Genomic DNA, 25601 nt, shown 5'->3' on the forward strand with positions numbered 1-25601 from the left:
AAGAGAGGCAGAATCCGTTTCCAGGAGTTCATGAGGGGACTGGCAGTAAAAGAAATTACCACCTTCTATGAACCAATCAAGAAGAATAAGGTGGACTTCTTCCAACAGCAACCAGCCTCAGTTGATGTTACAAAGCAAAACATGCTGAAGGAAGACTGTCAACTTTTTTCTAAACTGTTCATCTCGTGCCAGAGCAGAGAATGTGACCTGCAGGAATTCTTTCGACATGAGAATCAGCAGTTCCCTGCATCCCTGAGTGCAGGCGGGAAGCTCTACACTTGTCAGAAATCCCAGCTTGCTGCCATTCTTGAAAGCCATGTTAGAATCCCTGATACAGAACCTGAAGCTGATACAATAATCATTGACGGCTCAGCACTGGTGAACGCTCTACTTCCACGAACTTCAAAGACTTTTGATGACTATGCAACGCTGGTGGTCCTCCCAACCATACAAGCGTACTCCACAAAGTACCAAAGAACAGACCTTGTTTTTGATGTCTACAAGTCATCAAGTTTGAAGGCAGAGACAAGGACAAAGCGAGGACGTGGAGTCAGACGCAGGGTGACAAGCAAGGGCAAAATTCCTCGAAACTGGCAAAATTTCCTGAGAGACAATGACAACAAAACTGAGTTGTTCAATTTCCTGGCTCTGAAGATTGCACAGATATCGTCACCCAACACAGTTATTGTGACCAGAGAAGATGGTGTTGCTAGCAACCATGCAGTCAACATGGATGGGCTGGCTCCTTGTAGTCACGAAGAAGCTGACACACGCATCTTTCTCCATGCCAGAAATGCAGCAGAAGAGGGCAGCAAAGCCCTAATAGTCAAAGCCAATGACACAGATGTTCTCGTCATCGCGATCAGTGTTCTTCTAGACCTTCAGGAGATTGGATTGCAGCAGCTGTGGTTGGCCTTTGGACAAGGTCAGAATCTCAAATGGATTCCTGTACATGACCTTCATCACTTCATAGGACCGGAGAAAAGCAAAGGAATTCTCTTCTTCCATGCTTTTACAGGCTGTGATGTTGTATCAGGATTCCGTGGTAAAGGAAAGAAGTCAGCATGGCAAACCTGGAATGTATGTCCCGAAGCTTCTGATGTCTTTACAAAACTTAGCCAGTACCCACCAAAAGTTGATGATGATGATATGGAGACCCTGGAAAAGTTTGTGGTGACGATGTATGACAGGTCCAGTACAGCTGCAGGTGTAGATAACGCCAGGCTAGATATGTTTGCTAGAAAGCAGAGACCTTACGAAGCCATTCCCCCAACTCGAGCAGCACTGCTCCAGCATGCCAAACGTGCAGCTTTTGAGGCAGGTTGCATATGGAGTCAGTCAACACTGCGCCAACCAGAAACACAAAGTCCTGCAGACTGGGGCTGGATAAAGAAGGATGATCTGTGGCAGGTTTTCTGGACAACACTTCCTCCTATTGCAGAGAGTTGTCAACAGCTGACCAAGTGTGGGTGCAAGTCAGAATGCCGCGTTCCAATCAAAACGACAATAGAAAGACAAACAAGATGTATAGACATTAAGACATTATTAACAAAATTATAGCCGTGGACAAGTTTGACTCTGCAGTTGGATTGGACATTGAAATGATATTTGGAGATCTGTTCTGGCTAAAATATATACAGTTAGTTTCCTGAAATATGCAGAATAACTGGATATACATTTTTTAGATATACATACGTCAATCTTAATAAAAAGTTGTTTCATATCATTGCAAAAGCCGCGTTTCCTGTTAATTTTTCACTCTTTTGGGATAGAAATGGTAGAAAGAAGCTCCAAATAGATCTTAGAGTTATACTTTTGGATTCCTTATACTTGAAAACCTACTTTTTAACACAACGATCAACTAAATCAGTTACTGTAGTGAGATTCTATGGCAAAATAGACAATTTTATGCCAAAATGGCCGCCATCTTGAAAAATGGTAGCCATTTTGAATTTCAGGTGGCCAGCGTATTTTTTCAAAAAAGTAACCCCTAAGGAGTATTTGTGCCAAGTTTGGTGCTTGTATCACATTTTGAAAGATACTTTCCCTTATCTGCTGCACTACAACGAAACCAACACAGACATCGTTCCACCAAGCTGTAAGATACGAGTAAGGATTAAATTTCCCTATTGTGAATTCATATTTCTAGATAGCAACATCCTGCATGCCAAACCTATGTTTTCACATGTCGCAGTTGATCCGATATTTGAGGGTCTGTTCCCAATATCACAATATTCGTGCGAGATGTCGACTATTGACAGATGGAGATAGGTGATGCGGAAGTTTTACTCTAATGATAGTGATCTCTTTGAGATAAAATCTATTTCTTTGTGCGATATGAAACCGGACGTGTCTGATGCTCAGTAAGCCTGCTGGTTCATTGGTCTCTATTAGAAAAGTGATATTACTTGCTTGAATCGACCTGGAAGCAGAAACCACTTACTCTTTCAAGCTGCTTAATATGTCCAAGGGAAGTAACTCTGATGAAGTGTAACGAACTCCGATCTGTTTTAGTTATCAGTGATTATTGATTCTTGTGATCTTCACTCCATATTCAATCATTTTGAAAATTTCTCCAGTAGTTGATAGCTTTGAAAGAACATTGTTAAACATGTGCGTTTAGAAATAATGTCATAGAGTTTTAGATATGATTAAATATCAAATTAGCAACATCGTCAAAAGTGATGACATAACTGCGAGGGTATGAATCAAAACCATGTTGACTAGTTGACGAATCATATTATCCCTATGTTGAAAAATTACACTGTGTTGATTGTGGTGAAATATCAGTTTTCTCCTGATTATTTTGGAGGTAACGATACAAATAAATTACTTTGGACATTAATGTATCTTTCCCAGGTAAGTTATTTCCGACACGTTTAATGGACCTTTATATCCAGATATCAGGAAAATAAATTATATTCAACAGAAATGTAGACGTCACGTTCAAATCCTTGTAATGTATACGTTTCTTTAAGAATAATACATGCACAAATGAGAACAAATGAAACTATGAAACCATAAGTGTTTATTTGTTACGATACATCAAATTTTATTTTATCAGACACAGTTTTCAGCCAAAAGCCCCTATCAACAAGATCATACAATAGAGTTTGACGACATCACATTTGGATGTTTCATGCCTATTGTGATGTTAGATCAGATGACAATACCGTATGATATTGTCATTATTATTCACGCTATGCAGTGCCTTCGTGTTGTTGGAAATGTGGATCAGTGTCACAGTATAAATGTTTAAAAATATACCGAAGTTAAAAAAAACTAACCAGTAAACACTTCATCTTGGATAATATTTTTCAGGGTCAAAGGTCGATATATACATCTGAGTTATGAACAGACAAATATGTTCCGAGTAATTAATTATCATGTCCCAGATGTTCCATAAGTCAATACGCATATCGGGGATAACAACCTGGAAACGTCAGTAAATAGAAAGAAAATGAATGGTGACTATCCAGTCACTTTCCATTCCATGTATCTGGGATAATGTGTTTGTATATAGAAGACTAATACTTAATTGCACATATTTGAATAAATACATCATAATTTCGCTGATTTGTGAAATCGATCAATCTTGAAATAAGACAGGTTGTAAGACGGTGATTTCTGCATGACCAGTTCAGATAGGACTTTACCCACAACAGGTGACAATTTGAAACCATGGCCTGTAAAACATGGACGTTCAAATATAAATTCAATTAAAATTGATATTCTATATCAAACTAGTATTTACTTTTGATTATTGGATATGATATATATGATACGTAATGCACATAACACGGGAAGACTTAATTAACTTAAAGCCGTCTTAATGATCTCAACTCTGATTGTTTCTAGTTAATAAAATATTTGTAAGCATCGACATTCCAAATAATGTTTGGGAGATTTTTAAAAAGAAAGTAACATTTATATATTAATATTTAGTACATTATTACCAAAGATAGTATGATTTGACAGATGGTTGATAAAAAAGTCATAAATATTATTACAGATTGTCAGTCTCCAGAAACTGATCAGTAGTGTACGAGTATCTAATAAGGCAGGGCTATACAAAGGCATTCATACACACCAAGTACATCTGTTGTTACGACAAAAGCGTTCAGTAGCGGGGAAAGTATTTATCATTTACCAAATAAAGTGCAAAGGGATTTGATTTAGATTATTTACAAAATCTACAATATGACATGCCACAACGTAAAGGAAAGTAAGAACAAATAGAAGTTAATAAACACTCACCGGAGAAACCGGCTCCAATGATTATGTTCCGCCAAGCCGGATGTCTGTCCAGTACCAAATCGTGGTCCGGTGTATTCTTTAGGGGAAAAACAAGCTTTTCATTCGCACAACATACAACATTTACAAGCTCTTGTTTGACGTTGACTCCAAAATACACTAGAATATACTTAAATTCTAGAAAGAATGTACATTGTGAACTTCGATGTTCTTTGCCAGATAAAAAGGGACCTGCTATTAAAATAGTAAGAATTTAAAAGTGTGGAAATTGGGCAACATTTTCATTGTTGAGATGGGAAGCCTTTCAAACTTTCAGCGCATTGACATATTTTACACCACCATTCACGAAATATTTAGAAATATGGATTTGTTGTAAAACTATTTAAGAATGTTTAATTATTTTGTAACCGAGTACAATACTTATGGCTCCAGGAAGCGGCTCCAGTGAGTACTAATTAACTCTTAGTTAGCCAATCTTGTTTATAGGAGTAATGCATTAAAACACAGGTATGTTTTATTTCTGATATCTGTGTCACCAGACAATAGGCGTAAAAAAGATAGGTAAGAAGACATGGTGTAAGTCATGTTACATCATTTTATTTATAGCGTTACAATAAAATTACATATGACTTGTATCATTAAAGCTTTGATATGGTATCCCCAACGTATTGTTTAGAAATATTTGGACTGCTGTAGGTACAATATGACTCCTCCTACATGGTACTCAATCTTACCGTATAGATACAAGTTTCTGTGACTGCCGGATGAGGCTCCAATAGAGGAAAATGGTTAGCTACAAATGTTTTCATGTTATCCAGCACCCAGGCACTGTCAGTGTCATCTCTCCTGTCCGGGTCAATTTCCGGACCGTAGTGTAAACACAACTATTAGTATATATAAAGTAAAAAAGGAGAGAGTACAAGATTTCCGACCCAATCACATTATAATATCTACCAACAGGTAATACTCTCCGTTAGAATACAACACCAAACATAATACATACAATACAAATAATGACAATATTATATCTATGTCGTGTTTTGTAAACAACTTTCAAATGGCACGTGATCTGGTTCGAATAAAAACATAATCGTCTTCTCTCCTGCAACCAGAGTAAGATATTCTAGTTAGTAGAGCGACTGTGTAAAGGAATGAAACGGTCCGAAGATCAAATCTCACTGAAGATCTCTGATGTGCTGGTAATATAGTATTATTTTCCTACACACACTTGTTCAAATGAACTAAATTCCCGAATTTCCCATGTTTTCGAAAGATTAAACAAAAGACACTGAAGTGAATTACATGTTTGAATGTAATTTAAATAAGACACATTATTGTAAAATTTAGTCATTATTTTCGTCATAGTGCTTTCGCTGTCATTCAAGCGGTAACCCCCATCCACACCCTCGATTTCAAATATCGCCAAAATAAAACAACAACAGTACAATATACGCCGAAATTTTGATCTCCTCATTTTATTATCATTATATAAAAGTATTATTAGAGCCCGTTCTCAGCGCACTGGGTTTACATATTTATCTCTACAGCTGTATGCAGTCAAAGTTTTATGGTATATATATTCTACGCTCAATCCAGTTTCCAATTACCTTGTGAAACAGACAACAAACACCATTACCTTATACAAACCAGGGTATTCTAAGCTCGGGAGGCCATAGACATCGAAGTCCCCACTTCCATTGGCTGCCAAAAACGTTGGGAATGTCTCGGCTCCGTAAGTTCCCGGAACTTTCTCTTTCCAGTAAAACACACTGATACGTATCGCCTAGGAAATGGTAATTAACTGGTATACGGTAGCTAAGTGTTTTAATGGTTCGCTATATCTCTTTAGAAAGTTCAACTAATTGTCATTCTGACCCTACCTCCTGTCTGTAGAGTTATCCATACATGTATCATATTGTCTATTCAGACAACGACCAGCAATTTCATTGTTTATAACGCCAAATCGACAACATTTCTAGTGGCATTTCCTACCAGGAGTTACCTAAAACGATGTGCTCTGTTCCTACCAGGAGTAACCCAAAACGATGTGTTGTGCTCCTACCAGGAGTTACCTAAAACGATGTGTTCCGCTCCTACCAGGAGTTACCAAAAACGATGTGTTGTGCTCCTACCAGGAGTTACCTAAAACGATGTGTTGTGCTCCTACCAGGAGTTACCTAAAAACGATGTGTTCTGCTCGTACCAGGAGTTACCCAAAACGATGTGTTCTGCTCCTACCAGGAGTTACCTAAAAACGATGTGTTCTGCATGCGCTTTCAAAGTTTAGCTGACTAAGTCAGATGATGTTTATATAAGAAAGAAGCTAATGTTATCAAATAAATATTGTTTACGAATAAAAAAAATCAAAAACAAAACACAGTAAAAAAAACTCTAAAGGGTATACATGCATCATACTGGAGACATACAAAAACACCACTTGCGCGAATTCACGGTATACCAGACGGATCATGTTCCTTACATCACCCCTGTATTGTTACATGTTTTTAACTGCAGTAATTATCAGATTTGTACGTCGTTTATTATACTATGATTTTGATTTCTTAGAATTGTATCTATGAAATGTGAAATTCAGATTCATGCGTTCACAAATCCAGTAGAGGTTCTGTAAAAATAATTACCTTGAAAGGTCATTAACGTATAGCAAGTATACCTTACCTTGAGTGGTATATGGATGCCAAGAGAAGGAAGAACTTTGGTGGCCCAGGGTCCTACTGTCAGGACTAGGTTCCGGCCTCTATAGCTACCCTTATTGGTTTTTACTGTTACAATATCCCCCGGAAATACGTCCACCATGGCCTCGTTATCACGCAAAATACCTCCTTGCTTAACAAACTGGCCCTAGAAGGGTAAATGATATAAGATGTATTCATTGATAGAATGCATTCTTTAAGAATTGAAAAAGACGCCTTACACTTTTGTAAGGATGCAAGTTATCAGATCTCTGCACGTGTACTGGAAATGTACGTTGAGCGCCAGGTGGCGAGGTACATATGCACCTGTATCTGGAACGTAAACAATACCACAGGCACTCGAGGCCAGGATATTATTTTTTAAACATTGATTTTTGTTTAGCACTCATGACTGACGTTATTTAAACGAAATATCAGCAGAATTCAAGTTTATGTGCCAGTTGACAAATCCGAGGTCCACGGTCATTAAAAAATACACAAGGCAAGCAACTCCAGATTTTAAAAAATCGACCCCTCGCTTGGAAACTGGCTCAAAAAAAGTAGTTATGATAAGTTCCTTGTAAAACAATATGTATCCGTAGGTAGTGTGTATATTTACCTTTTATTTGGTGCATAACATTACAGGCAACGAGAAATTCACAATACGTACATGAGATTAACATCTCAATAACCGGAGATTTTATCGTCCATGTAATTATCTTTGACGGAAGTAACATGCCATTTCAAGGGCGGTCACTCCGACTTTTTGGGAGAGGAGTTCCGGATAGCACTATACCAGTGAACAGGTAAGAAAGGTTCCGATGTCATTACGCGCGTAACTTCAAAATAGATATTTTTATTTCTACAAATACATTTGCGGGGATGGAAAAATAATGGCTGGGCAAAAAAGTCCACATTTGCCAACTCGGATACAATATCATGGTAAGGGATTATACAGAATGCATCAACTTTCAATCAAGCTGGCGGTAATGAGAATTTTTTTTTCAAAAAAAAAAAAAAAAAATAAGAAAAAAATCATGCAGATAATGAAAAAAGGGCGCAATTTATGAAAAATATCGTGGGGGAAATATATTAACTTAGAAATTGGAAATTAAATGATTTTTTCCATAGTGATTTTTGTCAAGTTATTGAGAATATTTGAAAAGAGGCGCAATTTATGAAAAATATCGTTCCTTAGATAAAGCCCTACACCGTTTGCAGCAAAAAAAATACATTGACCTTTATTCAAGGTCACTTTGGTCCAATGTGTTGATTTTTTAAACGACTTATTCCGATTAACCAAAAGTCCAGGGATCATGGTGTTTGATAAAACGTTTCTTGGGTGAAGGGCAACAAAGTTTGAGAAAAGATATTACTTTGACATTATATTCAAGGTCATGGATAAACCCTTAAATAACATCTTCTGATAACCAAAAAGGCCTTGGGTCATGATATTTGGTCAGGAAGTCCATTGTATCTCTCTACAAGCCCGTTGGGCCTCTTGGTTAATAAGTAATATGTATTTCTTTTCAAATATTCTCAATAACTCATTATTTTTTCATTATCTGCATGATTTTTTTCTCTCATTACCGCCAGCTCTGTATAATCTTCTCTCTCTCTCTCTCTCTCTCTCTCTCTCTTTCTCTCTCTCTCTCTCTCTCTCTTCTCTCAAAGATAATTACATGGACGATAAAACCTCCGGTTATTGAGATGTTAATCTTATGTACGTATTGTGAATTTCTCGTTGCCTGTAATGTTATGCACTAAATAAAAGGTAAATATACACACTACTTACGGATACATATTGTTTTACAAGGAACTTATCATAACTACATTTTCTCTCTGCTTCTCTCTCTCGGATTTCATCTTGAATTCTGCTGATACTTCGTTTAAATAACGTCAGTTATGAGTGCTAAAACAAAAATCAATGTTTAAAAAATAATATCCTGGCCTCGAGTGCCTGTGAACAATACAAGCAAAACATCCACTGATGCTATAATGGCCCGGACTGGATTATTGCTTGTGTTGTTGAAAACACATTCGACTTGCAGTAAGGCTGCAGGAGCCCGACTTTCCGATCGTGCTTAAAAAGGTATAGGGTCATTTGCTCGATCATGTACACAGGTTTACTCTAAGTCAGGCCTTTCTCACGTTGCAAACACGGACAATCAGAGTGATGCAATGTATATATAATTGGCTTGTGACCATATTTCTTATTCCTGCCCTAAAGACTATGTATTACCTGAAAAGCAGCTAAAGCTTTGTCGGCGAACAACACTCCTCCAGTGTGGTCTTCCACGCCAGTAATGTCTTGGGAGTATTTCAGCATGGGGTACTTCTTCCCCAAAGCGCGTCCGTCCAGTGATGTGAACGGCACGGAGTATTTCCGGAGCGCCCGAACCGTTCCATCAATTAGATCTTCCTCGGCTTTTCCGACCAATAAGAGGCCTGTTTTTCTGTAGAGATATGGTTAACAAATAACGTATTCCGATCTTGGAAATCTGATAAATATGTTGAAAATTGCCATTTGGGACACGCTGTTGATTTCAACTTCATTCTAAGTGGCTATTTGTTTATTTATTTATTATTTTTGTTCTCTCTCTCTCTCTCTCTCTCTCTCTCTCTCTCTCTCTCTCTCTCTCTCTCTCTCTCTCTCTCTCTCTCTCTCTCTCTCTCTCTCTCTCTCTCTCAAGGTTATGACTGTTAATTTGTATCAACACGTGGATGTCGTTTATAGCTTATCGTAAGTATACAGGTTTATCATTATAGATATATATTTGACGTATGTTTGGTTTGTGCTTTGTACGGTACATATGGATACGGGTATCGGTTATCTAACAATTCTTTTTTATTCCCTCTGATTTATTCATTTATTTGTATGTCATTCATTCATGTGTCTTTTCTATTTTATTTATTCCTTTTCATTTTTGAAAAAAGAAAATTATCATAAATCATCATCAAATATCATATTTCAGATTAAGTTAAAAAGAGTAACAGACTGAAATAAAAAAAGAATTGTCTTCACAATTAAATAAAACTATATCTATTATTCTAATCATTTTACTATACACATTTATGTATTATGTTACCTTAACATGACCACCAGTGTCTATTTGTTCACTTACTTATATAAAGTAGTCCCAGATTCTTTTTCTAGAACCTCCCATAATTTGTACGCCTCCTTCATCATCTCTGTGTAGTAATCAGCACCACCATAGGCCATCCGGGTGATTCGGCTTTGTCCATGAGAACTTCCACGAGAATGTGGAAGGGGAAACTGTAAAACGCAAATTAGAGCGAGCTATAAATAACAATGTATATACATGTAATAGATTTCAACCTTCTATGATGTTGATAGGATAATGACGTAACTTACTGGATTCATACTCAATTGAGACTCCATTATTTCTCTCTAGGATAATTCACCATCTGCCAGTTTTAACACTTCTCTGATGTTTTGACATTTATGGCTTGCTTTTTCCTGTCAAAAACTAAGGAGATTCCTTTCTTCCAAAAGTGCCTTACATTAGGTCGTACAGGCTGTATTGAAAGGTACCATTCACTTGTGGGTCTTTCGTGCAATAGAAACGTTAGTTTATTTTGACATTGCTTTAAATCAATTTTAATTTTCCTCAAATTATTTAATAAGCTTCAACACTTTGAGCCAGCACCTCTGACCATTGTCCAAATTATTCTGACGTTCTATCAACTTTATATCTTGGTCTGATCGACGTTCAAACTCAGCGAGGTAAATACCCATACGAGAGTCGGCATTCAAATGATGAACGTGGAGACAAATCGCCATTTTCACATGCATATGGCAAATAGATCGAAAGGCCAAGGTATTTCCGAAAAAGCATATCGGACGTAATCATGTATCATTACCCAGGCGAACATAGACAAGCGCTCTCAGCTAAATTTCACTTACGAAAATGAATATTCCCTCTTTTTAAAATCTTCAATGAATTATCTCAAAGTCTTGACATCGATATACAGCTCCATCAGTGAAATGGAAGAAAGAAAGCAAAGCGTGGTTGTTTACCTTATTGTCTGTACGTTTGAGCATACGCAAAAAGTGACCAACACAATCGTAAAGTACACTTTTGTTAAGAGTGGGAGGAGGGGGGGTGTTGAAATATGTACGTTTAGTCAGTGTGTCGGTTATTATGTTTGTCCTGTTTGAAAATATAAAGAACATACCTTTTGATTCGTGCACGATATACATGTGAAATAGACGACTGCTTTCCACACTTATTACCATTTCAATGCCGATCCAAGCACGGGACATGTTTCCCTCACTTTTTATTGGGACGTAATTCTGACGTTCATCGACTCCAACGCGATATATATAGGTCGATAGAACGTCAGAATTACACGGACCACACTGACCAGTCCGTGACGGAGAAACTGCTGTTTGATTAATTTAGCATCTGGCTATACCGTTTTATATTGATCAGTTATGGAATTATGTAATGGGGTCATTATGGTGTTCTATCAACTTTGAAGTCCGAGGTCAATATTGTGTTACCAGGTCGACATATTACTAAAATCAAATATCCTTAGAAACCTTTACATATTACGATAAAACTAATTTATTCAGGTCCAATGTTATTTTGAAAATTGTCGAATTAAAAATGACTTTTATAGTCACCGATGAATTTTAATGTTCATATGATCGCTATTCAGTAAAATCTTCCCGTTTAATTTAGTTTTAATAATTTTCCGTTTGATTTTCAATTCGTAATATTAGCAAACGATTTTTATCAAACCGCACAAAACGTGCGATCCTATCGCACAGTTGTTCGCATGATACTGTTCGTGTGTGTGTGTGCGCGCGCGCATGAATTTTTTTGCTTTGTTGTGCGTCACCACCACTGTATATACATGTATTTCATATGCAGCTGACATGTGGATAAAATTAGTCTTATCTCGAAACTGAACATTCTAACAAATACATACAGTTGTAAAAAGTTATGTGTCTATTTACTTAATAGGCAGAGTACAAAATATCTAAAACCTTTAAACAAATCAAATAAGAATATAACAATTGATCCTCTAATACACGTATATCCTATTCTGGGTGATATGTGGTCGCCCATTTTGAATTAGTTAGAAGCACGGAGTTCATATACTATATATCAACCTGCACGTCTTTTCGTTATTTCGCTTTGGCGTGTTTTCGTCTTTTCGTATTTTATTTTTTTCGCTTTGTCGGATTTTCGTCTTTTTGTTACTTCGTTTTTTCGCCCGAAGTTCTTTCCAAGGGCAACAAAACGAAAAGACGAAATGTTAGGTATAAGCCACCATGGTTCTGCGGGTCGTTTGAGAAGCTGGGGGTTATTCCTTCCTTAGGAAAACTTTGGTTATATCACATGATAGTTTTTACCAACGATTAGACAATAAAAACAAGTACAACTGCAACATTTCTGTCTTTATTCATTCCCCGATAAAAATGTGTAATGCAAATTTGTGCATATGTATCTATTTATCGGAGGTTTCTACAGGAATCAATGCTATTTGTGAGTCTTCTGGTAGTATCCGTACACATGTGTGGACGAAGTGGGTATATAGGCTCTGTTGATAAACTTGCCCACAAAACAAGTTCTGTAAATCAAAGTTGTAGATTTAACAACAAAACTTTTTCTATTAAATTACATCAAATTGTATATGAGTTATACATCAAAATATTCCGCAACTAAATCTAGAGATATTAACAATGTCTTTTGATGAATTACCACGGTTGCATGAAATGAAAAAAAAAAGAAAAAAAAAGTTCAATAAACCTTTATAAAGACTTCATTTTGTTTTTTAAAAAAATCCAAATTTTACCTCACCAGTGCCGACATCACGGCGGAACAGGTGACCAATCACTGTGGGAAAAACTTGAAAATTAGCCAATTAAAGTTCACAGATTATTTAATACCCGTGTGGGAACTCTCACAAATGATGTGTTCAGCGACTGATGCTATACAGGGTGGATTCACGACAGAAAAAAAAAACGAACAAATGTAGGGAACACAATGCATATTACATAGCGCATATTAATTTACTGTTTGCCTTTTAGACCAGAAGCTAACAGGTCAGTGCTGTTTGAATTGCCATCATGAGAAGAATCCAATTTTGATCTATTTGACCTATGGCCTTTGGTGACCTATATATTGACCTTTAGATTTCATTACATTGTACTTAAATGTACAAATTAATAGTGTCAAATATAGGGTTTTTTTATTGATCACTTAATTGACCTGTGACCTGTGTTTACCTATATATTGGCCATTGACTCAACTTTACGATACCTTTGTCATAAGTTACATTGTAATAATGCGCAAAAATGTGTTCATCAGTATTCATAATTTACTTGATCTGTGACAGGTAAAAAAAGTATAACTTGACAAGAAATATCTGTGTCACTGTATCTGATAACGTATTGAGACAGTTCCTTATGTTAATTCAATGTAATTTCAAGTAGTTAATTACTGGTAATTTCCTAGAACATTGGATACCTCATTTTACGGCCGCACTTAGGCCTCCTAACTTTACATTTTGCTACGTGTGAATATTTCATAGGTGGAATATGGATATTCGATAACCAAGCACAACTATTCTTTTGTTTGAAAGTTTCAGGGAAATCTTATAGAGTCAAGTTATGCACATACATGTATGTTATATTGCTTTACTTTCGTGCTGTGTTAAATAACAAGTTAAAAGAATTTTGGCGAATTGAAGTGGAGCATCGATGTTTTCCTCTCAAATCTTATATTGCTTTACTTTCGTGCTGTGTTAAATAACAAGTTAAAAGAATTTTGGCGAATTGAAGTGGAGCATCGATGTTTTCCTCTCAAATCTCTAAACACTAGGAATGGTGGAAAAGCTGTCACATCTCTAAATACTAGGAATGGTGGAAAAGCTGTCACATCTCTAAATACTAGGAATGGTGGAAAAGCTGTCACATCTCTAAATACTAGGAATGGTGGAAAATCTGATCACATCTCTAAATACTAGGAATGGTGGAAAAGCTGTTTTACCTAACGCTTGATTAAGATGATATGCGACTACTACATAGATATCCACACCTGAGATAGTGACCGTCTATGTTACACATTTTAACTCTATAACCTGTTGAGTAAACATGTCTGTGTTGTATTTGTAATATTTATAAAACTATAAATGATTATTTTTCACAAATCTTGTTAAGTTGAATAAGCTTTGAAAGACCCAGTCTGTTGTTAACTTTACCATTTCAGCGTTGACCTTGACCGACGTTCTGTTTACCAATTTAGAATTGGATTTCAAATACACGGAATGGTTCTTAACTGTCAATGTCATTTAGGTATATGTTATGTGTGTACATAATCCTCTTGCCAGTAAGATAATATTTAAACCACATATATTTACCAAGACATGTAAATCATCGTGTATACACCATAATTATATAATGCGACCAGACCGCCGTGATTTCTCACCTGTTCCAGTAACAAGGTGTGATGTCCATTCTTGACCAAGTGATAAGCTGTAGACGAGCCTTCTATTCCAGCCCCCACTACGATCGAGTCGTACACCTCCATGTTACTGCTCCTTGTTGTATCGAACGAAACAGTCGTGTGATAACACATGTGACCCAACCGCCACTAATGATACTCTTAAGCCTCATTTGTGTATCGTCGAGTCCCGGAGATCGCTGTGTTTAACGACGGGGTGTACATGTTTTATTTATATTTCATGCAAAGCTCTCATTCTTTGACAAGCATTCATATGAACCGTGAAAAAATAAAATAAAAATAAGTTAAAAAAATATGATGATACGAGTGTGTAAACTAGGTCAACTGCGCACACACCGCTCCATCTGACATTGAGTTGTTTGTTTGCACAGACCGGTATCAGCTTACAAATTGCACTCGCTCTTTTTCTGGCGAACAAAATATCAGAAGAGTTTTGTGTTGATGTTTTTAGAATTTTGGTGGTAATCAAAAGAATTTTTTCCTTTTTCATTTCATTAGACATAGGATTAAATGGTCAGAGATTATAACGATGACAATTTGAAACGAAAATAAAATAAAAACCAAATGATTAGTAGCCTAGAGTAGAAAATTGAGTTGTGGAGTACGTTATAGAAGACTTGAAACAGGTGCTGTCGTTCTTGTTATCTTTACAAAGGTGTACATGTTCCTTCCTGCTGGTCCTGTTAGGCCTTCCTTATATCGAATCTTAGTTTGAATGATTATCTGATATTCTATAGCTGTTCGTGCTATGTTTTTCGGTACCAAATATAGAATACATTATCACTCTCTTAATGACATGACGTACTTCGGCGAGGATGAAGAAAGAAAGAAGTGGCGAGCCTTTGTCTAGTCACTTTTATCTTGCTCTCTCGAGCAAAAGTGCAGCTTACATGTGATGACTCTAACCATGTATTCTATTTATCCTGCAACACTTAAAGAAAATTCAGATTGTCTAAACTTCTACAATTTGTTAGGTTTGTTCAGTATTTGTTTGCCTAACGTAGACGTTACGCTGAATTGTGTCCACACTTCTTTAAATATAAAAAATGAAAAAAAATTAAATATTGCGGTATTTTGATATATACATTCAAATCTGTTTCGGATTTCATTCTTTATTCTAAATGATCTATTAGTTGACAATTCGTTGAAATTCGACAGTTTTTATATCCCATTCTGTTCATACTTTTAGATATATAAAATTTCAAGATTTGTTTACTCGTTAATCAAATACAGATTGTATAATTTTATATTATTTTTATATCAGTTATCAGTTTTAAATCACCAATTCACAACATTAACCACTATTAGTAACAAGTTTAGCTTAGAAGGATACATTCATTTATAAATTAGATTTACTTTGAATCAATAGTAGAAGCTATATTTGTGATTTCTTTGTATTTACAAAAGAATATCATACTTGATATTATTTGGGAAATCGATCGATCTTGAAATAAGACAGGTTGTAGGAGGATATCTTCTGCATGGCCAGTTCAGATAGGACTTTACCCACAACAGGTGACAGTTTGAATCCGTGACCTGTAAACAATATTAACGTATCACTGTCAGAAGTATCGATCAGCTAACATTGTCCTGGGCAAAATGTTGTCCGACTTTTGTAGAAGAATGAACTGTCTAAATACAAGGCTATCACGAGCTGCAAATCAACACCTTGTAATGAGTTTCCTTAGCACTGATTTCAACAGAGATTGAAGCGCTTGTCCACACCATCTGAAGTAAATTTGAATTTGATGTTACCTCACGTTGAAACAGGGATTGTTTATAAACTTATGGAGGCAATTAACAGTGATATTGTTACATGTTAAGGTAGATCACTACAGTCCTGTCAGACCTGGAGTGATATTGTTACATGTTATGTTTGATCACTACAGTCCTGTCAGACCTGGAGTGATATTGTTACATGTTAAGGTGGATCACTACAGTCCTGTCAGACCTGGAGTGATATTGTTACATGTTAAGGTTGATCACTACAGTCCTGTCAGACCTGGAGTGATATTGTTACATGTTACCTGGAGTGATATTGTTACATGTTGGATCACTACAGTCCTGTCAGACCTGGAGTGATATTGTTACATGTTAAGGAGGATCACTACAGTCCTGTCAGACCTGGAGTGATATTGTTACATAATAAGGTTGATCACTACAGTCCTGTCAGACCTGGAGTGATATTGTTATATGTTATGTTTGATCACTACAATCCTGTCAGACCTGGAGTGATATTGTTATATGTTATGTTTGATCACTACAGTCCTGTCAGACCTGGAGTGATATTGTTATATGTTATGTTTATGTTATGTTTGATCACTACAGTCCTGTCAGACCTGGAGTGATATTGTTACATGTTAAGGTAGATCACTACAGTCCTGTCAGACCTGGAGTGATATTGTTATATGTTATGTTTGATCACTACAATCCTGTCAGACCTGGAGTGATATTGTTATATGTTATGTTTGATCACTACAGTCCTGTCAGACCTGGAGTGATATTGTTATATGTTATGTTTGATCACTACAGTCCTGTCAGACCTGGAGTGATATTGTTACATGTTAAGGTTGATCACTACAGTCCTGTCAGACCTGGAGTGATATTGTTACATGTTAAGGAGGATCACTACAGTCCTGTCAGACCTGGAGTGATATTGTTACATGTTAAGGTAGATCACTACAGTCCTGTCAGACCTGGAGTGATATTGTTACATGTTAAGGTAGATCACTACAGTCCTGTCAGACCTGGAGTGATATTGTTATATGTTAAGGTGGATCACTACAGTCCTGTCAGACCTGGAGTGATATTGTTACATGTTAAGGTTGATCACTACAGTCCTGTCAGACCTGGAGTGATATTGTTACATGTTAAGGAGGATCACTACAGTCCTGTCAGACCTGGAGTGATATTGTTACATGTTAAGGTGGATCACTACAGTTCTGTCAGACCTGGAGTGATATTGTTACATGTTATGTTTGATCACTACAGTCCTGTCAGACCTGGAGTGATATTGTTACATGTTAAGGTTGATCACTACAGTCCTGTCAGACCTGGAGTGATATTGTTACATGTTAAGGTAGATCACTACAGTCCTGTCAGACCTGGAGTGATATTGTTATATGTTAAGGTAGATCACTACAGTCCTGTCAGACCTGGAGTGATATTGTTACATGTTAAGGAGGATCACTACAGTCCTGTCAGACCTGGAGTGATATTGTTACATGTTAAGGTTGACTTCAGTCATGTCAGACCTGGAGTGATATTGTTACATGTTAAGATGGATCTCTTCAGTCCACTCAGACTTGGTCACCGTTTCGGGAGATGGTCGTTGTTATGACAGCACTGGTGAGGATATTTTAAGGCTAAACACACGGGATATTTAAAGGAGGGAAACTTAAAATGACAGAGTACATGTGAATGGAACTCCACACAACAATGATCAGAGAGGTAATATCTAATAGATGGTGTCAAAAACGGCAGACAGCCTGCTTCAGTACTTTTTTATTGTATGAAAAATATCTATAATTGAAAAGACAAGCAGGTGTTTATGTCAGATAACCAGTTACACAATAAACATATTCTGCATGCTCTGCTAGCCCAGTTAATTGAACATTATTAGAAGTGATTTTTGGGTGTTTAGCTGGTTAGTCCAGAAAGGTAAACAGCATTAGAAGTAATTTTTGGGTGTTAAGCTGATTAGTACAGAAAATTAAACAGTATTAGAAGTGATTTGTGGGTGTTAAGCTCGTTAGTCCAGTAAATTGAACAGCATTAGAAGTGATTTGTGGGTGTTAAGCTGATTACTACAGTAAATCCAATAGTATTAGTAGTTACTGATGGGTGTCAGGATGAGAACTTACCAGAGAAGCCTGCTCCTATGATAATGTTTCTACAAGCAGGGTGTCTGTCCAATACGAAATCATGGTCCGGTGTATTCTTAGAGAAAAAAAAAGATGAAATGTTATATTGTTATATAGGTATTACTTGTAAAGCGTAACTGAACTATTTATTTCTTTTATTATATAATACTATATTGCCCAAAAATATGCACGTTTGGTGGGACATTGCACGGGCAAAGGGTACTCTGACATCTGTATTGGATGTCTATGAGTCGGTCTGCGGTTAACTGGAGGATACTTGACAGAACTTTCCAAGAGATTGAATTTTACTAAAGAGTCGCACGTGCAGGGTGGGTATCATCCAAAGCAACAAGTTATAGATGGTTTTGACGTTAAGAAGCCGTATAAACTCTAATTAACGTATCAATCCATAATTGATACGGACACTTCAAATCTTAAAATGAAATGGCATTGCTGGATGACAATCATCGGTTAACACTGACTGATAAAAAATTTATAAGTGATGTTGAATGTTCATACCTGTCATAGAACTGTGTGGTCATGTGTGGTCAACACAGACTGATAACACACGCGGTGCTGAATGTTTATACCTGTCATAGAACTGTGTGGTCATGTGTGGTCAGCACAGACTGATAACACAAGTGTTGAGGAATGTTTATACCTGTCATAGAACTGAGTGGCCATGTGTGGTCAACATAGACTGATAACACACGTGGTGATGGATGTTTATACCAGTTGTGGAACAGAGTGGTCATGTGTGTATGTGAAATGATGTTTTCGTCAATCTCGCTCGAACACCTTAACCAATGTATAACATTCATTCTTAGGTGAAAATAAACAAAAATGAGTTCAGATAACGAAACTCGTTTATTCTATTGCAATACTGATAGCTGTACCGTGTAGATAGTATATTGATATGAAAAAATGGTCCATTTATGGTGCAAATATATGGTGATTCGATTGTTTATTTTGTGTAAGGTATGATAACGCTTAATGTGGAGACTTCGGTTAAAACAAACAGCCTGGATAATTGGATACAAGGTAGATCTATTAAGATGTCACGGATGAAGACATGTGTATACGTCACCTTTACTTACTGTGTAAATGCAAGTTTCTGTGATAGCGGGATGAGCCTCAAGAAGTGGAAAGTGTTCGGCCGCAAATTGTTTAATGGCATCCAGCACCCAACTGCTGTCAGTATCGTCCCTCCTGTCAGGGTCAATCTCGGGACCGGAGTGCAAACACTGCTGCAAGTATTATTATTATTTCTTCTTTAGATATATCAAAAATCTGGCCAATTTGTCGTAATCTAGTTTCGAAATTCTTTACCGAGGTTTACATATTATCATTATGCCAACCTCTTGTTTACATGTTCCAATGAATACAGTACGGTTACTAAGCGGGTTTATTACCTGTTTGGTATTTTCATATACAAACCATACTATTAATTTATTTTAAAACCATATCTGCTTTACATTAAAACAAAAAAATATTTTTAACCACGTTTAAACGTTTTCAAGCCCTACCTTGTTAAATTATAACTTACTTAGTTTTTAACCTCAAAATTGGCCTTTCTGTATTGAATAGTGTGAATATAGTATACATATAAGTGATTTCCAAATTTCTTTTTATTTTGATAACCTTATACAATCCCGGGTATTCCAAGCTCGGCAAGCCATACACGTCAAAATTCCTAATCGCATTGTCTTCCAGAAATATTGGAAACGTTTCGGCTCCGTATGTTCCTGGAATTTTCTCTTTCCAGTAAAAGACACTGATACGCAAAACCTGAAAAATAATTATCAATAAAAAAACAAGCCTCAAGCATACACATCCGGTAAGACATTGACTAATCTGATATTCAAAATGAACCCGGTACGAGGAATAGATGGACGTTTTTGATGCTCATTAGTTTACCTGTTGGTTGCGCTGCTGTACACATTGTTCTCATTTAAGAACGTGGCATAACTTACTCGTATAGACCAAAATATTTACATGGCAGGTTTTGTCGATGAAGCAGAAGACGATTACCCACCCTTCCCGAACACCTGGTCTCATTATTATCTTTGTAACTTTTCAGTAGTTTCCGTGTAAATCTTTCTTTTGTTCGCATTTTTATTGATTTTGAGTTTGGATTATAATTACGTTGACATTTTGGTGCTTTTTTTCCTTTGATATATAACTAATGTATTTCAGCAATGTTGCCATGTTATATATAAAATGTAAAAGTTCCTTGCGATTTGTACAATTTAAAAATATCTATTTGTTGTAACCTGGTGGCTACGTTTTAATTCAAACACGTGACGATTCATGACCTTCGTCTGAATTATTCAGACATAAGAAAGAATTGAATTTTGATCTAGTGTATCTTCTCTTAAACCTAGTGCAACTCGACCTTTTACAGAATTAACAAGAAAATATCAACTTTTCCTCTTTTCCTCATACTGACCTTCTAACAACTGAAGCCATATGGTATTTGTAGTTCAAACAAACTAATCTGCACATTTTTGAAAACAAATGATATAAGATGGATTTTGAAAACCTTGCATCTAAATCTTAATGCCATAACGTTGGTGAAGATTCACTTCACCTTCTTGATGTGGACGTTCATCATATCCAGAGAAGCTTAGGGTTGTCATCTGTGTACCTTACCTTGAGTGGTATATGGATGCCAAGAGAAGGAAGTACTTTGGTGGCCCAGGGTCCTACTGTCAGGACTAGGTTCCGGCCTCTATAGCTACCCTTATTGGTTTTTACTGTTACAATATCCCCCGGAGATACGTCCACCATGGCCTCGTTATCACGCAAAATACCTCCTTGCTTAACAAACTGGCCCTGGAATGACAAGGAATTGTTACTTGAAACCCACCTTATGTGCATAAATACAATTAATATATACAGTAAAACACGATTATACTGAGGACGGACATTAGCCGTCTTCTAGGACGTACATGGTACCCCAAGATTTGTTAAAACTATGTAAATGGTGAACAAGATGCTTTGTGAAGTACGGGGTTGTTTATGTATTAGATAGTTTCTAAGCAATGTCATGCAATTTGTTTGTTTAAACATCTGGCTTCATATTATTTTTTAGGGGTTTAAAACTCATCTCACAGTGAATATTTACTTCTCAAAATCTATCAAAATGACTATTACCTGAAAAGCCGCCAAGGCTTTGTCAGCAAACAACACTCCTCCGCTATGGTCCTCAACACCCGCTATGTCTTCAGGGTAGTTCAGCATTGGATACTTCTGTCGCAAGACTTGTCCGTCAAGTGAGGTGAATGGCAGTGAGTACTTACGGAGTGCCCTTACCGTTCCATCAATTTGATCGTCTCCAACTTTCCCGACCACAAGGAGGCCTGTTTTTCTGTGTAGAAGTAAGCAATATTTCCTGGAATTGAGTTGTCTTCTCTTGTTTTATAATGTGTCTTTTTGGAGCACTCATTCTAACTTAATGCCCTTAAGAAGATGATTTTGTGTACGACATGGATTAACAGTTATAATTTGCCGTTCAATCCGTCAGTGACTGTAGCATGTTGTGTAAACTAAACTTACATGCTATAATAGATTACGTTACAAGGTTGGAACAATATAATCAGCTAACAAGGTAACCAAAAGTCATTATGATGTCATTTCTATAACAACGTTTGTGGGTATTGTTTGCTCAGGGCAAATATATTTCATAGCACTCTAAATCATTACCACTGGTAAAACAGTTAAACGTTTCACTCAGAAATTAGGCGGACTCTATGTTAATTTTGGTGATGTTTTCGGTATCTGTTTTGTGAGCTTGACAAATGCAGTAGAGTGGCGTCAACAGCCTACTCCGAATTCAACAGATATTGTACATAAGCAAACGTCGATTGAATACTATAAAACTATATTTAGCATTTCTCTCCATTCATTGTCTTTGCTAACATCGAGTAATTGCAAGATTTTGTGTATTCATAAACATCGACGAACGTAAAATCTTACTTATATAAAGTAGTTCCAGATTCATTTTCTAGTACCTCCCATAATTTGTACGCCTCCTTCATCATCTCCGTGTAGTAATCGTCACTGCCATAGGCCATCCGGGTGATTCGGCTTTGTCCATGGGAACTTCCACGAGAATGTGGAAGGGGAAACTGTAAAAGCATTGATAACAGACTACTGATGGTTTTGTTAGCAAGCAATCGTGTTGTTACTTGTGCTTCAATGTATAGTGTTAGTGTACAAAGGGAAATTATTATATAAATCCTAGAAAATAAATTATCATATCCCTTTTATGTTAAAAACGGTATCTTACAAGACTGCATCGTCGGAATATACCATGTCAAAATTCAGGAATGTCGAGGGGTCTTTGTTATACACCATAATACTACTGTTTCAGGTTCTTTATTTGTATTCTAAGGTATTTTTTGTCTTTTGTACAATCTTTTGATATCTAAAGGTGGACATTTTGTAGGGATTCTATTAGCTCGGTTTATGATATCGCCATCAACAAGTGAATCATCTTATTTTATACAACATAAACTAAAGAACTGTAGCTGAGTACTTGTGACATATTACACACTGCGTAACGGGGATGAAGTCCATTTTGTTTATATGATTTCCTTTAGTTTATTACATTTATCAAATATCAAAATTAGATTTTAAATGAGATCAAATAATCTGTTATGGTGTTTATATTTTGATGTTATTTCCACACAGGAAACAATTGTTGTTATGAAGAGTCAATAGTAACTATTAACCCCCTACCACAAATGTAAACCCCCTCAATCAATGTTAACCCCCTCCCACCAATGTAAACCCCCTCCCACCAATGTTAACCCCCTCCCACCAATGTAAACCCCTCCCACAAATGTAAACTCCACCCACCAATGTAAACTCCTCCCACGAACGTATACTCCTCCCACCAATGTAAATCCCCTCCCACCAATGTTAACCACTCCCACAAATGTAAACCCCCTCCCACAAATGTAAACTCCTCCCACAAATGTGAACTCCTCCCACCAATGTAAACTCCTTCCACCAACGTTAACTCCTCCCACCAATGTAAACCCCCTCCCAAAAATGTGGACCCCTTCCCACAAATGTAAACTCCTCCCACCAATGTAAACTCCTTCCACCAATGTGTGTGACGTGTACATGTAGGGATTAGATATTATTATTATGTTAACCATGCTTTTATGAAGCAATATCTCTAAGAATGTATTCTAAACGAGGAGAAAAAACTGGCTTCTCAACAGCGTTTTATTTTAAACTAGAATCAGTCGAAAAAATAGGGAAAATAGGAATAAAATGATTTACGGGGAGATTCCTGAACTCAAAATACAGAAAATACACCAGTTGATATTTATATGGAAAAACAAGAAAATACCAACATGTCAAAAATTTCATAACCCGACCTCATATGGAAATGATTCTAAGGCAAAATATGAACAAAGGAAAGTTTTACATGAACAATCCTGAAATAAAATAAGGTGTTCCGGAAAAAGAAGCGCCTTCTGCTTCGTCGAAAACATCAGCAATGTAAATTTGGTTCGTCTAAGTAATGTCACGTTCTTGAATGAGAACAAAATATACAGCAATGGACCAAACAGTCAAAACTAACGAGCATCAAACACATCCAGCTTCATATTGCACAAAGAAATAAAATATCTCTCAATGAGATCTTTTCTTCAAATTGCATATTTTGAAACCCTGTATTACGATTCAGTTGACGACTGCTTTTAAGAAAATCATGATAATGGGAACATTGAATATTGAGTCAACTGCGACATGTAAGCATTAAAGGTTGATGAAGCAGATGTTGCTACCTAGAAATATGATAATTGGAATCATCACGCTTATCATACAGCTTGGTGGAAAGATTTCCATATTGATTTCTTTGTAGGTAAAGATCTAGATAAACGACTGATGTCGAAGAGTCTGTCGTAATACCATATACAGATACTTATCCTAGGACCATAGTAAGCTTATTATTCGATGTTGTCTTTACCTTCCTTGTATTTATAACACATATCCACCTCTTCGGTAGTACACGCACGGGGTTTGTCAGAAGAGTTATGAAACTATATTGAAAGGGTACAAAGAGTTTTCAGATATCATCTCCAATACCTCAGCTATATTTGTATACACATTGTCTGAGTACTACAATATCTAAGACTTGGCTTTTAAATATGGTGGCTTATTATTGTACCGAAAATTCGCCAAGCTAAAACACAAAATAACGAAAAGGAAAACATCTGCCCTGTCGATAAATGAAAGAAAATAAAGGATGTAAAATCGAGAAGAACTCTCACTTGTTGAAGTAACAAGGTGTGATGTCCATTCTTGACCAAGTGATAAGCTGTGGACGAGCCTTCTATTCCAGCCCCCACCACGATCGAGTCGTACACCTCCATTTTTGTACGTATGCGATACGATAAAGTAAAGTGATACCTTGATAACGAACGTTTGGCCACAAGGAAGTAATATGTTGAACAGTCCAGATGTTAGGATCACAGCCAGTAACATCTATCCCATTTCTGTTCAAGCAGAATCTTAGTATCAACGTGATACCTTGATAACGAACGTTAGAAAACAATTATGTAATATGTTGAGCAGTCCAGATGTTAGGAGCATAGTCAGTAACATTTATACATTTCTGTACATACAAAGATCGGAATAGGAAGGAGAATTATTTATTCCTAAAGAAAAAATAAAATACTCTACCAATTGGTGTAAAAGCATACTTCAAATGTTTTCCAAAATAACCTATGAAAGGAAAATGAGAGACATGTTTCCCTTGGCCGTTACGATCTCCTTCTTCGTGCAGTGCATTTCCGTGATTACTGAGCGTTCCCTAGTGTTAATAATATTCCGCTATAGCCCAATGCGTACGCCCAGTGTTACCAAGTTTATAGCTTGGGCTAGTGTAAATGGCAGGCCAACTAGCCCATGGCCAGTGAATTTCTTTAGACGTTTTTTCCCCAGCGGACACTTAAGAATTTATAATCATTTCTTATCATATAATCTAAAGCATATAACATTAGAAGTATTTCTTGAATTAAAAACTAGAACAATGTCAATTTTCCCATACCGTGTCATGCAAGCTTGGCAAAAGTATTGGGTTTCTTTATATATACAAAGAAATATTCAGAGGATAAATCTAACTGTAAAAAAAAAAAAACAACCATTGGTCATCAAACACTTGGTAAATTCACCTACCCAAAAGCCGTAAAAAAAAAAACTTGCTAAAGCAGGGGCAGCCATATTTGTTAATGATGCATTCTAACTGCTGGAGCCGGAATCCGGACAGTTTTTCC

At 36.6% G+C, this 25601-nt stretch overlaps 2 protein-coding genes across 2 annotated transcripts; both read right to left on the reverse strand.

Moving 5' to 3' along the window:
* Positions 1-3039: 3039 nt before the first annotated feature.
* Positions 3040-14509, reverse strand: LOC132557132 (peroxisomal sarcosine oxidase-like). The gene is made up of 8 exons (XM_060221621.1): positions 14408-14509; positions 10070-10221; positions 9187-9400; positions 6931-7113; positions 5891-6037; positions 4989-5138; positions 4258-4333; positions 3040-3686 (listed from the first exon to the last, which is right to left on the reverse strand). Exons 1-8 carry the CDS (start codon positions 14507-14509, stop codon positions 3562-3564), a joined length of 1149 nt encoding a protein of 382 aa, XP_060077604.1. The 3' UTR covers positions 3040-3561.
* A 1357-nt stretch (positions 14510-15866) lies between these two features.
* On the reverse strand, positions 15867-24698 carry LOC132557136 (peroxisomal sarcosine oxidase-like). The gene is made up of 8 exons (XM_060221626.1): positions 24597-24698; positions 22285-22436; positions 21463-21676; positions 20959-21141; positions 19948-20094; positions 19404-19553; positions 18307-18382; positions 15867-15979 (listed from the first exon to the last, which is right to left on the reverse strand). Exons 1-8 carry the CDS (start codon positions 24696-24698, stop codon positions 15867-15869), a joined length of 1137 nt encoding a protein of 378 aa, XP_060077609.1.
* Positions 24699-25601: the final 903 nt, after the last annotated feature.

Source organism: Ylistrum balloti, unplaced genomic scaffold, assembly GCF_031769215.1.
Source record: "Ylistrum balloti isolate Yb309-2 unplaced genomic scaffold, AGI_CSIRO_Ybal_v1 Utg370628, whole genome shotgun sequence".
In the NCBI taxonomy this organism is placed as follows: domain Eukaryota; kingdom Metazoa; phylum Mollusca; class Bivalvia; order Pectinida; family Pectinidae; genus Ylistrum; species Ylistrum balloti.

Excerpts from the sequence above, each read along its gene's own strand:
- LOC132557132 (XM_060221621.1), bottom strand. The coding sequence starts at position 14,509 with ATGGAGGTGTACGACTCGATCGTAGTGGGGGCTGGAATAGAAGGCTCG. Across the intron at positions 9,401-10,069 it reads TCTGGGACTACTTTATATAA|AAAAACAGGCCTCTTATTGG; the intron begins GTAAGTGAACAA and ends ATATCTCTACAG. Across the intron at positions 5,139-5,890 it reads AATACCCTGGTTTGTATAAG|TTGTGTTTACACTACGGTCC; the intron begins GTAATGGTGTTT and ends ATATACTAATAG.
- LOC132557136 (XM_060221626.1), bottom strand. The coding sequence starts at position 24,698 with ATGGAGGTGTACGACTCGATCGTGGTGGGGGCTGGAATAGAAGGCTCG. Across the intron at positions 22,437-24,596 it reads ACACCTTGTTACTTCAACAA|TTTCCCCTTCCACATTCTCG; the intron begins GTGAGAGTTCTT and ends ATGCTTTTACAG. Across the intron at positions 20,095-20,958 it reads GCATCCATATACCACTCAAG|GTTTTGCGTATCAGTGTCTT; the intron begins GTAAGGTACACA and ends ATTATTTTTCAG.